The sequence below is a fragment of the Triticum aestivum genome, chromosome 7B (assembly GCF_018294505.1).
Source record: "Triticum aestivum cultivar Chinese Spring chromosome 7B, IWGSC CS RefSeq v2.1, whole genome shotgun sequence".
Taxonomy (NCBI): domain Eukaryota; kingdom Viridiplantae; phylum Streptophyta; class Magnoliopsida; order Poales; family Poaceae; genus Triticum; species Triticum aestivum.
Window position 1 is genome coordinate 166,626,023 of NC_057813.1, and position 15,052 is coordinate 166,641,074.

Consider the following 15,052-nt stretch of genomic DNA (forward strand, 5'->3'; position numbering starts at 1 on the left):
TGCATGAGTAGGGTGTTGGTTGACTTGGTAGAATTGCTTAAACTTGCCTACAACTAAAATTGGGAAAAGGCTAGGTTTTTATTTGGTCAAGTAGTCTAATCACCCCCTCTAGACCTACTTTTGATCATACATCAACAAAGTATGTAATGTAATAGTTTGTAGATCAAAAAGCTAGAGTTGAGGGAAATGATGGAGATGATGATGTTGATGGATATGTTGATCCCAATGATGAATGGAGTATTGGTGATAATGATTGCTTTGAATTCCCCCTGTTAGAGGGAAGGATATTTCGTAATTGGTTTGTGGAGGGAAAAAGTTTTCCACTTCTATTACGCCTTGCATATAGTGGCAAAAAATTCTTGTAATATTCCCCGTGAGTTTTTTTGTTAGAACAAAAATATAGGTCAAATGGCATCAAGAGGCGGTGCCTATGGGCCCCACACAGCCACACCACCTGGCTAGGGGTGGCGACATGGGCCCCATAGGAACCCCATGGCCCATCTTCTGGCTCCATGGACTTTTCCTCCTAAAAGATTTTCTGGAAATCTATCGAACTTGGAAATAATTTTCATTGCCATTATTTTGTTTATGTGTTCCATCTTTTTGGTAATTTCCCTCTCGATGTAGTTCATGCAATTGAAGGTAAAAGGGCATTGCAATTGTGCTATAGTATGAAAAATATTGATAATACAAAGGAAAATATAATAATAGATAGTGATGCAAAATGGACATATCACCATGCAACTTTCCATACATCTCATACTACTAGCGTTTGGAGCCATCAGACGTTTAGTTTTAGGCCTTTTGGGCCGTCCAATTTCTTCTCGATCTCGTTGGATGCTTCGTATAGTGGGCTACTACTCTAATGAAATGCCGATACATTATCATATAGACCTTAAGCTTCAAGGATATGATACCTCACGATGCTCATCTTGAATTTGCCCTTTTTAGAGCATTGATGAACATCTCCACTTGATGTCATCCTCACATAGTCTACTTGAAATCTTTACTGTCATGCAAGAACCTGTATATCACCCTGACATAGACATAGAAAGCCCATAATATGTGTTAGTTCACTAAGCGCATCCAGTCTTGCTTTTTTTCCAGTTAGTTAGCTTCACACAGATATTCTAGACCTTCAAGAAGAGAAGTGTATCACTAGCTGGCTAAGACGAGTTATAATTATTTGGTAATTATGTCCTTACCATGGCTCGTTATCCATAACAAAAACCTAAGCAGATAGGCCTAAAGAATTTATGGAATATCCAAAAAATGGCAACACAAAGTTGGAAACTATTAATGACTACTAGTATATATACACACACATACCACCCTCCTACGATTGCTCGCACATCCCTTTCTTGTGTGTGTTTACATACCATAAAAATGCCCACAAGTTCCCTTCCCTCTCTCTTCTAGACATTTTAACCCTCTCTAAGTTCGAGAAGCTAGGATAGCCTAGAAACAGAGGAGTTAGGTACCATTCCCTTCGAGAATGAGTGGGTCATTGACCAGTGCAAGCGTCAGCATTGGCGGAAGGCCGATTGGTAGTAGTGGAGGGCCATGCGGGGCATGCAAGTTCTTGCGACGCAAGTGCGCGGACGATTGCATCTTTGCACCTTATTTCGGCTCAGAGAAAGGGGTGGAGCACTTCACCGCGGTGCACAAGGTGTTCGGTGCCAGCAATGTTTCCAAGATACTTAATCAAGCCCCTCCCCACAAGCGCCTTGATGCTGCCATCACTATATGTTATGAGGCAAAGGCACGCCTCCGTGACCCTATCTACGGCTGTGTCGGCGACATCTTAGCCCTCCAACAACGGGTATGTGTATGAACACCCGGAATACTACGTATACTCTCTATCTCTCTTTGTCATATAATTGCAAGATGATGATTGGCGGATATTGAATTGGTTCTCTGGAAAGTGCACTTTGATGTGATACTACTTTAGTTCTGATTTGGCCTTTTGGATTTGTTTGTGCCTTCTTCCAAGGAAGGGAGTGGGCCTCCATTTTTAACATGAAAATCCAACAAGTCAAGGAAATTAAAGGAGTCAATGTAGAAGGAACTTTCTATAATTTGATGCACATCCACATCCTACCACCATTAATACTCTCATCTACCATTATTTTCTTCATTTATTTTTGTTCTTCATACATGATATGTAGTTTGTTGGTACGTACATATGTTAAATCACCATACTCCTAGTTGGTATGTTCCTTTTTTGCACACCAACAAGGGACATAGGACCTAATCCTCACATCCTAACATGTGTGAAATAAGTCTATGCTAATGCAAATCTTGAAGTGGTAGACAGATACCCACCTGCCAAACTCTTTTATTGGATACATTAATTTTTTGTAACACGGTTTTTGCACATTTCATTTAACTATTTGTTTCTTAATTTTATCATATTATGTTGTTATGTAGGAAGATGCGATGTGAAGTTTGTATCCGTTTCAATGATCTGATCATATTGCTCTTTCATGGTTTTGTCGTGATTGATATATTGATCGATCTCTTCCAGGTAGCGAACCTCCACGCCGAAGTCGCCTTCCTACAGGCCCACCTCACGACACTGCAACAGCCTTCACCGCCTCCTTTTCCGTCCCCGCCGTGCATGGCCATGACCACTGAGTTCTCCATTTCTGAACTAGCGTCATTGTCCAATGTCCCGAACACCATGGAACTATCTTCGTTGTTCGACCCATCGATGCAGTGGGCCTTCCAGCAGCAACACCAACAACCATATGACCAGACAGGGGAAGGCTCTGTCGGTATAGGCAACACCAACTCCAATGGCGATGACTTGCAAGCCCTGGCTAGGGAGCTCTTGGATCGACAGTCAACAGGATCGACACCCCAGCAACCATCAAACACACAGTTTTGAGATTGTTTGCCTAGCTAGGTGAACTAACTTATCTAAGATATTTAAAGTATACATTCATTGTGCGAGAGTAGTACATGATTGCTTTTAATGTGAGATTTTTTTCTAATTTTATGAATGGTAGTTAATAGGCACCACCCGCTTTTTGCTTATCAGTTTTATTCCTTACTATGGTAGGAGGGGTGCCCACTTAATACTTTTATATAAAACTTCTGAGTTTGTTTCAAACGAAGAAGATTGGAGGGAGTTTATTATTCCAATAATTCAAGATAAAGTTTATTTTAAGATGCATCTAATTTATTTCCTTAAATATCATCTTTTGTCACGTATGACTCTACTTTTGGCCATTGTGCTACTTTGTGTGCATGTATTGGTGTTCGCTATGTGAATACAAATTTTGCAGAGACATAGTGTGAGCTCCATATCTTGATTCAATTAATGTGACATTTTGAGTCAATAAAGAATGATCTTTATTGAAACATACATGTCATCCAATTATTATGATACAATAGCTAATATCCCTGCTACTATAAAGTGATAGTTTCGTCCTCCGTTAGAAAACAATAACAGAAAATCCTGGCAAAACCAGCGAGTAAGTTTTTGGCAATGGTTGTGTCCTTCTTCAAAAGATTTGCACCAACAAAGGTGTGTGCCTTGCACGGTTCCCCTCTCAATACTCATCACAACAAGTCTTCCTAACCACACAACCACATAAGTAGGAGAGACAACTACACTTTCAGGGAGGCGCCCGTAAAAGAAGGAGAAGTTTGGCCTCCTATTACTCGATCTCTTCTCTGTCTCGATGGTTGAAGGTCATGAACACATGATTGGGATGAAGACACATCTCCAATGCGCTCCCCGTTCCGCACCCATGTGGCCTAACAGGACAATCCACATAGATTTTTCCATCCAACGGGCTCCCTCATTTCGGCCCAGGTTGTGCAAAATCCATTAGCCCTATTCCAAATACAGGGGAGGAGTAGGGAATCTGGACTGTCCACAACAAGAATCTAGCCCCACCCCTTAATTTTTTTTCCGAACCCCTCCCCTTTCATGCAGAATCCCGTTCCTATCCATTGTAGTCCTCTCCTTTAAAACCACAACACCATTGCCACCCTGTTTCTGCCACGGAGCCACCTCACCTATATCATGTGCAATACCTCTATATCAACACTATGTAGATGTTGCAATCTTCATTAGACTCACTACTGCAGGATGCTGCTAACGTGACACTACGATTAGAGACCCTTCGAGAAATTGTGTGCAATGCAATAATCGCAAACAGTGGTGTCAGAGAACCGTCAAAAATGTCCAAAATATTTGTGATGACGGATGCATCAAACACGATTCAGATTTTAGTTGTGCGTGCGGTGCATGACATATGGTTCAGTTCAATGAACTGTTTGTGATGAGGAGGAACACAAGAAATGGGCAGTCAGATGAAGGCGTGTGTGATACACAGCATACAGTTCACTTGGATTAAGTGTTTGTGATGAGGCGGAACAACAGAAACGGACAGCTAGATAAAGGTGTGTGCGATTAAGGGAATACGCTTCAGAAGGATTAACCGTTTGCGATCAGGCAACAAAACAGAAATGATCAGCGAGATCAAAGGTGTGTACGATTGATGGCATACACTTCACAAGGATGAACTGTTTGCGATTAGCCATAACAAACAGAGACAGATAGACAGATCAACATGTGTGCGCTAGACGGGCACACATTCTAATTAAAAGAAGCTTGCGCGATAGTAATAACGAGCGTGCATGGTTCGTGGAACAAGACGTGTGCTGACATTACCTATTGCGGTGCACCAAACGCCACGTATGCAGCCGAGAAAGCGTGCCCATGTTACGCCATCCGGGAATAGTGTCGCACTTCGAAATTATAGAACTGTCAACAAATTTTGAGCCTGCATCCCTTCACCTTCCAAATTGCAAACTTGTTGACACCGATCAAAACCTAAACGGTTTCCCACTTAGGAGCGTATTAGTACTTGGTTATAAATATTGTACTATGCCAAGATGACTACACATTCCTTCCTCAACTCCTCATCCAAAAAAGCAAACAAGTCATTCAGCATCGTTCTCTTGCGTCTGCCATGCCAGATTGAGTTCTCGGTCGAGAAATTACCACCACAGAGAGGCGAGCACGGAAGCGGAAGCACGAGAGATGTCCTGCTTAGTCGTGAAAGTAGCCGACACGTCCCTCCATGCCGCCAAAGCAGCACGGAGGTCTCGCCGTGCTGCCGAAGGAGCATGGAGGCCCCGCCACACCGTCGATGCAGCAGACTGGTCTGGTTGCACCACGGAAGCAGCAGAGATGTCCTGCTATGCTGCGAATGAAGTAGAGATGCCCTCCTGCACCGCGGCGGCCTGGGAAAATCTCTTGTGAGCAGGCGAGGACTCTTACAGGCGCATTCATGCGATTGTCCATAGCTAGATGGATCAGATCTCTGGCTGGATGAAGCTACATGACGAGTTGAATGCATCGTCAACTACGAGCCGACCGCGACCTACTGAGGGCGAAGATCACCGGAGGGGCGGAGCAAGCGGAGGAGACCTCTGCCTTGTTGAAGAGGACGAGCGTCATCGTCAAGAAATTTATGGACGAGAATGCCATGCTCCACATCGAGCGCGAAAGGCTGGTGGAGGAATCCGCGGTTGCTTCCGAGCAGCGTATTAAGGACATGAAATTGATGAAAGAGATCATCACCGCTCGCGGCGAGAACTAGTTTCCGTGACCTGCAGTGGATGAAGAAAGTAGAGATCAGCGAGCCAGATCGTTGTATGCATCTTCCTTCTTCTTTTTCCCTTGTGTATTTCGGACATAGCCGCATGTAGCTTTTTTAGTTATCTTCCTAGATATATAAGACAATTATTATCCACTGTCATCATCCTTATATTCATCATGCTTGGTATAAGTCGCAGTCAAGGCTATATAGGCCTATCTAATCTTACATCAAGATCCGTGCAAAACTTTCTTTTCAGATTTTCACTTTTCTCTCTTAAATCTCAGTCCAATGAGACATAGCCATGCCGTGAAACAGGGGCTCAGGCGCCATTAATAGAGACGTTGGGAGGGAGGTGTGCGGCGACAGAGATCAAAGGGCTCGCCTCCCGATGAGCATGCGCAGGGGTCTGATCACACACCTCCCATACTCAAATAGCTACCCCACACATCACCTCCTAGCCAATAAAAAAGGGACGCATGGCGGCACGTAATTGGAGAGTAGAACGCCCATGGTTTCAATAATATTTGCATTTATGATTTGTAACGTGACAACACTTGTTCTAAAATGAGTTTTTCGATTTTGAATGTGTGCGCCTTCGCAAATCGGACAAAAGAATTACCACAACATGTTGGTGCCATGTCATGACACCATGCCAAGTTTCATGATTTTCAGGCGTGTTTTGGATTTACAGGAATTAAAAACGAAGTTTCTCAATCTTTCTGGCCGAGCCACGACGCCCAGATGTTTGAATTTCATTCTCATTTCTTGCATGGGACCTATAAATTCACCCAAGGACACACATGTGATTTTTCAACCAAGTTTGGTGCACAGGAGCATGTGCTTGTAGTTCAAATTTGAATTATGCACATGAAATGCCCAGAAATTCAATTAATGTATAAAAAAGGCCAAACGAACCCAGAATTAATGTATATAAAAATGAAATACATGCTTAGAAAACATGATGCCTAGCATGGTGCCATGGTATGGCCTCACCGTGCCCTAGTAAAAGTTTGAGAATGTTTTCCTTATGTCGTCGTGCACGCCTTTCATAAATCGAACCATCATCAAGGAAGTTCCATGGTTTCGAGGGGGAAATCACCAAGATTGAAAGGGGGTCCAAATTACCTTTGTCTTTTGTCCATTAGTTTTTTTCTATGATGAACATACACCCTGCAAATCACCATGTTCAAATTTGACACTTTTCCGTGTTCATTTACCATATTTAGGGGATTATTTGCATTCTCTAGGCATTAATGCATATAGTTCAAATTCTAACAATCGGTGCATGAAATGGTGCACAAGAATGGTCTAGAAAACGATCCTTGTGCCATTTACTAAATTCTCATGCCTTTTACAAGGAATGAACATATACTTCGAGGAAATGTGTGGCAATAGTCAACCATAAACGCGTCGTTTACTGAGTAACAACTATACAAAAAATGAAATAAATGCTTGAAAAACATGACGCCTGGCGTGGTGCCATGGTATGGCCTCACCATGCCCTGGTAAAAATTTGAGGATGTTACCCTCATGTTGTCGTGTACACCTTTCATAAATCGAACCATCACCGAGGAAGTTCCATGGTTTCGAGGGGGAAATCACCAAGATTGAAGGGGGATCCAAATTTCCTTGGTCCTTTGTCCATGAGTTTTTTCTACGATGAACATACACCCTGCAACTCACCACATTCAAATTTGACACTTTTCCATGTTCATTTACCATATTTAGGGGATTATTTGTATTCTCTAGGCATTAATGCACATAATTCCAATTTGAACAATCGGTGCATGAAAAGGTGCACAAGAATGGTTTGGAAAACCATCCTCGTGCCATTTAGTAAATTCTCATGCCTTTTACAAGGAATGGACAAATATTTCGAGGAAATATGTGGCAATAGTCAACCATAAACATGTCGTTTACTGGGTAACAACTACACAAAAAATGAAATAAATGCTTGAAAAACATGACACCTAGCGTGGTGCCATGGTATGGTCTCACCATGCTCTGGTAGAAATTTGAGAATGTTATCCTTATGTCTTCATGCACGCTTTCATAAATCGAACCATCACCGAGGAAGTTTCATGGTTTCGAGAGGGAAATCACCAAGATTGAAGGGGGGTCCAAATTTCCTTTGTCCTTTGTCCATGAGTTTTTTTCTAACATGAACATACACCCTGCAAATCACCACGTTCAAATTTGACACTTTTTCGGGTCCATTTACCATATTTAGGGGATTATGTGCATTTTCTAGGCATTAATACACATAATTCAAGTTCAAACAATCGTTGCATGAAAGGGTGCACAAGAACGGTCTAGAAAACGATGCTCGTGCCATTTACTAAATTCTCATGCCCTTTACAAGGAATGGACATATATTTCAATGAAATGTGTAGCAATAGTCAACCACAAATGTTTGTTTTTTGGGTTTTAAACTATAGAAAAAATGAAATAAATGATTGAAAAACATGACGCCTGGCATGGTGCCACGGTATAACCTCACCATGAACTGGTGAAAAGTTGAGAAGGTTTGGCTTATGTCGTCATGCACGCCCTTCATAAATCGAACCATCGCCGGGGAAGTTCCATGCTTTCGAGAGGGAAATCTCCAAAATTGAAGTGGAATCCTTTGTTGTTTGCCCTGGAGTTTTTTTCTATGAAGAACATACACCCTGCAAATCACCGTGTTCAAATCTAGCTTTTTTCCAGGCTCATTTACCATATTTAAGGGATTATGTGCATTTTCTAGGAATTTGGCGCATATAAATCCAATCCAGCTATAGTAACACGCATATGACGTGAGGGACGTGGATTGTCGTTCAATCGCGGCACATCCTATGGTGCACACGCGCCATCCGCGTGGCTGGGGTTCCGACTAATCATAACACAACACATAATAGCCTTAGCGCACACTATTTCCGGAAGCGACCGAGATAAACCGTGTGCAATAATGAATGAGCAAAATTGTAAGGGAAGGCAAATTTCCTTTGTCGTTTGTCATTGAGCTCTTGAAAACCACCGCACTGTACGACTGCTTGGCCCCTCCGTCCCAGCGCTCTCTCCAAGTGTCCTTCATGGCACCACGGTGCACAGTAACTGGTAAGGAAGCGATAGCATTCCGCGGCGCCACGTTCCTCGCTGTCCGCGACCGCACACATGGTAAGGAAGCGATGGCATCTCGCTATGCCGAGTTCATCACCGCCGCCGGCCACACAGTTACCTGGGAAGACTTTGAGGCTGCCATGGCCGAATGGGCGGTGGATCTAGAGGCGGCTAAAGCTGCATAGGAGGATCGAAAAAGGCAGAAAGCAGTCAAGAAAAAAGAGTCCCGCCACCGGAAGAAAGAAGAGGCCGCACGCCGTGATGAGGAGAGCTTGGAAGAGATCAAAGCACGGTTGGTTGCCGCCTACAAGGCCGGGAAGGAGAACGCTGGCATCTGGCTAGCATGCCCCGATGGCAGCATGTGAGAAGTAGTTTAAGTTTGTAGTATTAGAGAAAATTACCAGTAGTACTTTAAGTTTGTAGTATTAACGTATAATGAGCATCCTTTGAGGGCTTTGAGTGTTGATTAGCATGTGCGACCGTGTGCGCTTTTTTGCATCAATCATTAGTAGATCACAAAACACACGGTTTCTATGTCGTACCCGTGTACGTTCTTTTGTGTTAATGATCCATAAGTCTGTTACCTGTGCGATGGTTCCTAATAAACCAGGTGTACCACTGACCGAAAAAAATCGACTACACGTGTACATTTTTTTGGAGACAGGAACTGTCAATTTTCTGTTTTCTCGCACACGATTATTTTACGCGCTTCGTCTCCGTTGTGTGTTTCCACCGCCCAAGTTTCAAGTTTCGCAGTGAAATTTTCATTAGGCGCGTGATTTTAGAATTTATTCCTCCAACCACATCACCACCAATCAAATTTCCTCAGTATCTCCCCCACCCCCACTTCCCCCCTCCCCCCTCCCCCCTGTGCGCCTCCCCCTACCGGCAACTCAAATTGCTGCCACCGCAACCACATCTACATTCTGCTCGGATCCAGTCAGGTAACCCACTGATCTCTAGCTATCACGGCACCGGCATGATTGCTTAAATGGCGCCTGCGAAACATTCTCATGCCTCCAAATCCCCACCATCCCTACCTCCAGAGCATCACCGTGCAAGCCCAACCACATATCACATGGAGGTCGAGGAGCTCATGGCAGTCCATGGCGCTATGGCCGTGGAGGACCACCTCGCCTCCGCCGCCACCGACATGGTGTAGGCTCTGGCCCTGAAGAAGTGCCCTGGTGACTACCCCCTAGGATTTAACAGGTATGATCTGACCAGCTAAATCTTACTAGTACCACTTGTAATGGCTATGTTTTTTATGGTTGATGTATTAAGCATGTTCATGCCTTGTTTGTTTCAGTAGTGCACACTGTGTGATGTTCAAGTATTAACTGTTCAGTTCAATTTCACCAATACCAGCAACAAACTTTGCTACCATGCTACTCTCCGCAATGAAGATATACTAGAGATGCTGCACATTTGCTATTTTTGGTGGATGCTAACCCTGTTGTACGCAACATGCCTATCCATGTACTTACAGAGGGCCATAACAGGCGATGATGTTGTTTGCCGTCGAGGTTAGCTGCATCCCATGTCTTATAGTATTTTACATCATTTGTGCAATTGTAGTTTGGCTTCTAACATTTACTTGCTTCTCGTAGGTACACATGTCGGGGGCACTGATCCACGCTTCAACCCGGAGGAAGAGCTTACCTCCGCCGCCGCTGACATTGGGCGGGCTCTGGCCAAGATGAAGTGCCAAAGCAACTACCTCTCAGAACTTACCAAGTATGAACTCACTAGTTCAGTCTTACCAATACCAGTTGCAATTAAGGGCTATGTTTTGTACGGTCGATGTCTTAAGCATCTTATAGTAAACATGCCTAACACGTTTTAGCTATTTCCCCTACCTTTTTATAGACAACTGGGCCATTATCTGCTTTCGCAGCACCTGCCTTGTGATGTTTAACTCTGCCAATTGCATTTTTATCAGTACCGGTTTTAATGGCCATTAAGCCTGTTGCAATTAACAGCTGTATCCATTTTTAAACAGTTGTATTTCAATGGATACAAACTTACAAAACATGAATTAGGATGTTGTTAAGCCTGTTGCAATTAATAGTTGTATCCATTTTTTAATCCGTCCCTTTGCTACCATGATACTCTTTTGCAATGAAGATATCACTAGAGATGTTGTCGTTTTATTACCATTTGCTATTTTTGGTGGATGTTAACCCTGTTGTAGTTAACATTAGCTTTCCATGTACTTACACAGGGCTACAATGGGGGATGTTGTTGTTTGCCGTTGAGGTTAGCTGCATCCCATGTCTTATACACGATCTATTCCGAAATTTAAGTATTTTTAGAGATTCGAATATAGACTACATAAGGAGAAAAATGAGTGAATCTAGATTCTAATCTAAACTATATCTATAATTCTATATACATCTGTATGTAGTTCATATTGAAATCTCTAAAAATACTTGTACACAGGAATGTAGGTAGTTGTTGTCGGATATCTGGTTCCGGAAAAACCCTTAAGGTTCGAACTCTGGGGTGCGCACGAAGATCTTTTCCCTACCGATTCACGCCCACAATCTCGCCGCGATTCTAAGCTAGCACGATGAACAACACAAGAGACGCAAGGTTTATACTATTTAAAGCCACCATTGTGGTGTAAAACCCTACAATAGTGTGTGGTGTGGTGGATTGCCTCTTGGGCTGATGATGAACAGTACAAAGGAAGAACAGACCCACGAGGAGAGGTGTTCATGTGGTGGTGAGGTGTTCTACTTGGCTCTCAGTGAGATCTGATTCGGTTCCAAGATGCCTTCTACTATGGTGGCTAGCCCTATTTATAGAGGCCCTGGTCCTTTTCCCAAATATTGAGCGGGAAGGGAGCCAACAACGGCCATTTTGAAAGGGGACAACTAGTACATGCTATCCTAACTAAAGGTGGTCTTCGACTGCCAAAGGCACTGGCGATGACGTCGTCTTGGGCTCCACGGTGACCTCCGTCCAGCCGCTCTGCTGGTCTTGGTCTCGATGCACTGATATGGAAACCTTTGCTTGATGCCTCGGTACTCCGCGCCTGCGCTTGCCGCCTTTGCACCAAAGAGGAAACGAGGACACTGTGCAAGCTGGCGCCCGCCTGGTCTTGATCGTCATGGCTTGCGTCATGAGCACCTCGCGAGGTACCCCTTGGCTTGATCTCTCCGCCTCCTCGCGAGCCTGTCTGGTGAGGCCGCCCCTGAGGAGGCCGTGTGTCGTCCGCCCCATGAGGCTTGGCCCCTCGTGAGGGTCTTGTGCGTTTGTTGATGAAGACGGGTCGTACTGGTTCACCGGTGAGCCACACTGCAGGCCGCAGGCAGGCAAGTCTGGGGACCCCCATTCCCAGAACACCGACAGTAGCCCCCAGGCCCAAGGCGTGCTCGGACTTGGCTTATCAGCGAAGCGAATGGGCAAGTGCGGAGCGTTGCGGGCCCCAACAGCCTGTGGCCTTGGTCTCCGCATGGCGGTTGATTGGACGTGGGCGTCTCCGCTTCCCCACGCTGCCTCAGCAACTGCCCGATTTAACGAGTCCATGCTGCATGCAAAAAGAGTCATCATTACCTGTGATCGTGGAGGCTGACGATTGTCCTCCTCCGGACTATAAGTACGGGGAGGCAAGAGCCCCCGTTGTCCATCTCATCTTGCTCCGCCTGCTTCTTCTTCCTTGCTCCTCCTCTACTCTCGACGCCAATGCCACCGATCCACCGGTTCTCAGCCAAAGAGAAAGGAAAGCCCCCCCCCCCCCCGCTGGGAGGGGCCTGACCCGCTCCCACCGAAGAAACGGCCGGTCCTTGGCTGTCGCGACGAGGTTGTGATGCCGGAGATGATGACGCCTTTGTGCGAGCAGCCACATCCTGGGTTCCCGCTACCCCTATACGCCCGGGCCGAGGGCCCTGGAGAAGGAGACGACGAGCGGCGCCGCCCGCGCCGCCGGCAAGGTCGACGATCCATGGCGGTGCACGCCGTTGCTCCTGGAGTCCATGCTGCGGGCTCCTCTCGCGAGCTCGTGCTCCACGCCGTGATGCCTCCGATCACCTGGATCCGCTTTCCTCCATTCTTCGCCTTCGAGATGCCGCCAGGGGGCCTCTCGAGCTTTGGCTGCAGCAAGCCGACTGCGGTGCCCCGGCAACCAGAGCGGAGGTTGAAGTCGTCGCTTCGTGCAAGGTCTTCATGACCCGGGGCTGGGGCGTGATCGCCCGGGTCTACCGAACAGGGGGTGCCCTCATAATTCATTTCGAATACGATGATACCTCCTTGATGTTCTTCAAGGTCTTCTACGCAGAAGGCCGCCGACTAGAGTGCTGCCCCAAAGGAAGCGGCAGGACGTCGACGTGGCTATGGCTAGGCCTGCCATCCGCTTCCCCACCGGCTCCTCCGGTAGTGGCACCGATGCTTGGGAGTCCAGTGACTCTCCCGAGCTCCTCGTGACTCCAGAGACTAGCGACGACAGCTACGTGCCCTCGAGCTCGCACCGTGCCCGGAGCAAGGCGGCTGCTTCAAGCCGCCTGCGCAGCTGATCTGGATGGGGTTGGCGCCGGCCTCCCGTGACCCACTGTTGATGATGGCGTCGGACATGGAGGCACGTGTAGTTAGGGCTCCTTAGGATTCGCGTCTTTTGTTCCTTATGAAGAATCAGGAAAATACCCCGTGGGATCATGTAAAGGGTCCGTGTATTTTGTTGATGTTATCCTTATTATGAAGAAGTGCAAATGCTTGTCCTGTCCTGGCTTGGCTTCCCCTTTCTAACCTCACGACGACTTGGTGCTCTATACTGACAGGTCCCGGTCCCCAGGAAGGCTTCAGCCGTCGCTGGTATGCCAGGTCGTGATGCAATGGTCAAGGCCAGGAGGTGAGTGGCCCGAGGTCCAGTAAGAGACCCTGAGGCGCGATGCTCAGGAGGTCCCCTTTAGCGCTCAAGTGGCTGCCGAAAGGTGAGAAAGGAAGGCAACGTTGCCGTCACAGGGCCGCATTAGGTGGAGATTCTATGTCGCATCAATTAGCTATTCCAGATGCGAAACTTATCTTGAAAGCATGGAGTCGCTCCTTCGTATTGCGCCGGACATGAGCGTCGGCAGCTGGGATGTAGCTGGGTTGCGCCTGGTCTTGAGCCTTGGACGGCTATGTGTTCCTGCGAGATGGTTAGATACAAATGCTCTACGTCCTCAGGTCCCGGCACTCAAGCGAGCTCAGCCGCCACTGGTATGCCAGGTCGCGATTCCATGGACAAGGCCAGGGGGTGAGGGCTGGAGAGCCAGTAAGAGCTCCTGAGTCACGATGCTCAGGAGCCCCCCTTTTAACGCACAAGCGGATCACATAGGAAAGAAAGAGAGAGCTCGTGGTGCCACCCGCTGTAGACCTCAGGAGGTTCCTGTAAACCAACACGAGAGAAGCACGGGTTGCCATTATGATTGCCGGCTAACCATTGGTTGCTCCGAGAGAGAAGGTGAGGGCACTTAGGGCCTCCTGAGGTGACGCTTGCGGGGCTGCCGTGGGTCAGAGCTCGACCACTCAGATTTCTCGATGTTGCAGGGACGGACCCATGCACAAGCGCCGTGCCAGCGCGAGCGGCTTCAGAGGTAGATGTCAATCAAGCAGGCGATAATCACAGGCAGGTTAAGCATGAAAGGAAAATCAACTTAGATGAACACATGCGGGATACATGCCACTGGGTTAGGCCCGAGCAGCTTGGGGATGATGCAGCCCGAGGGGCGCCCCCAGCAAGGTAAACTTAAAGACATAGGCAAAAGGGATACATGCCACAGGGACAGACCCATGCGTCCTGGGAATGATGCAGCCCCGAGGGCGCTCCTAGATGAAATGAACTCGAAAGATGTCACCTAGTACCATTGTAGAGGAGGTGTTGGAGTAGCTGAAGATGCGCGGTGAAGAGACCGACCCTCACGAGCCACCGGAGCCCTGAGCCTCGGGAGGCTCTGGGGGTCCAGGGGGTTCCTTGAGGACCATCTCCATCTCCGCCAGGACCGCGTGATGCCTGGCCTCCTGAGCTGCCAGAATTCTCCGCAGACGGCGCTGGTGAGTAGCAGCCGTGTTCGGCAGGCCGAAAGGCATGCGAACATAGATGTGCGGGGGACCCTCGCAAAGTCCCACGCGCGAAGGCCAGAGGCGCTCCTGAGACGCGGCTTGGTTGAGCCCCGGGAAGTCAATGCAGACATGCATCCCGCCATCCTCGCCTGGATGGGGAGCTACGCTAGGCAAGCAACGATCGCCGCGTATGACTCTTGATTCCTAAAGCTCCTGAGTAGCCTTGGTGATGAACTCCTGAGGGTTGGGCCTTCCTCGCCCCATGCCTTCCTCAGGGAAACATGCTGCGA

General features: G+C 47.0%; 1 protein-coding gene across 1 annotated transcript; it reads left to right on the forward strand.

Moving 5' to 3' along the window:
* Positions 1-1,495: 1,495 nt before the first annotated feature.
* LOC123157805 (LOB domain-containing protein 18-like) lies at positions 1,496-2,890 on the forward strand. The gene is made up of 2 exons (XM_044576001.1): positions 1,496-1,822; positions 2,528-2,890. Exons 1-2 carry the CDS (start codon positions 1,496-1,498, stop codon positions 2,888-2,890), a joined length of 690 nt encoding a protein of 229 aa, XP_044431936.1.
* Positions 2,891-15,052: the final 12,162 nt, after the last annotated feature.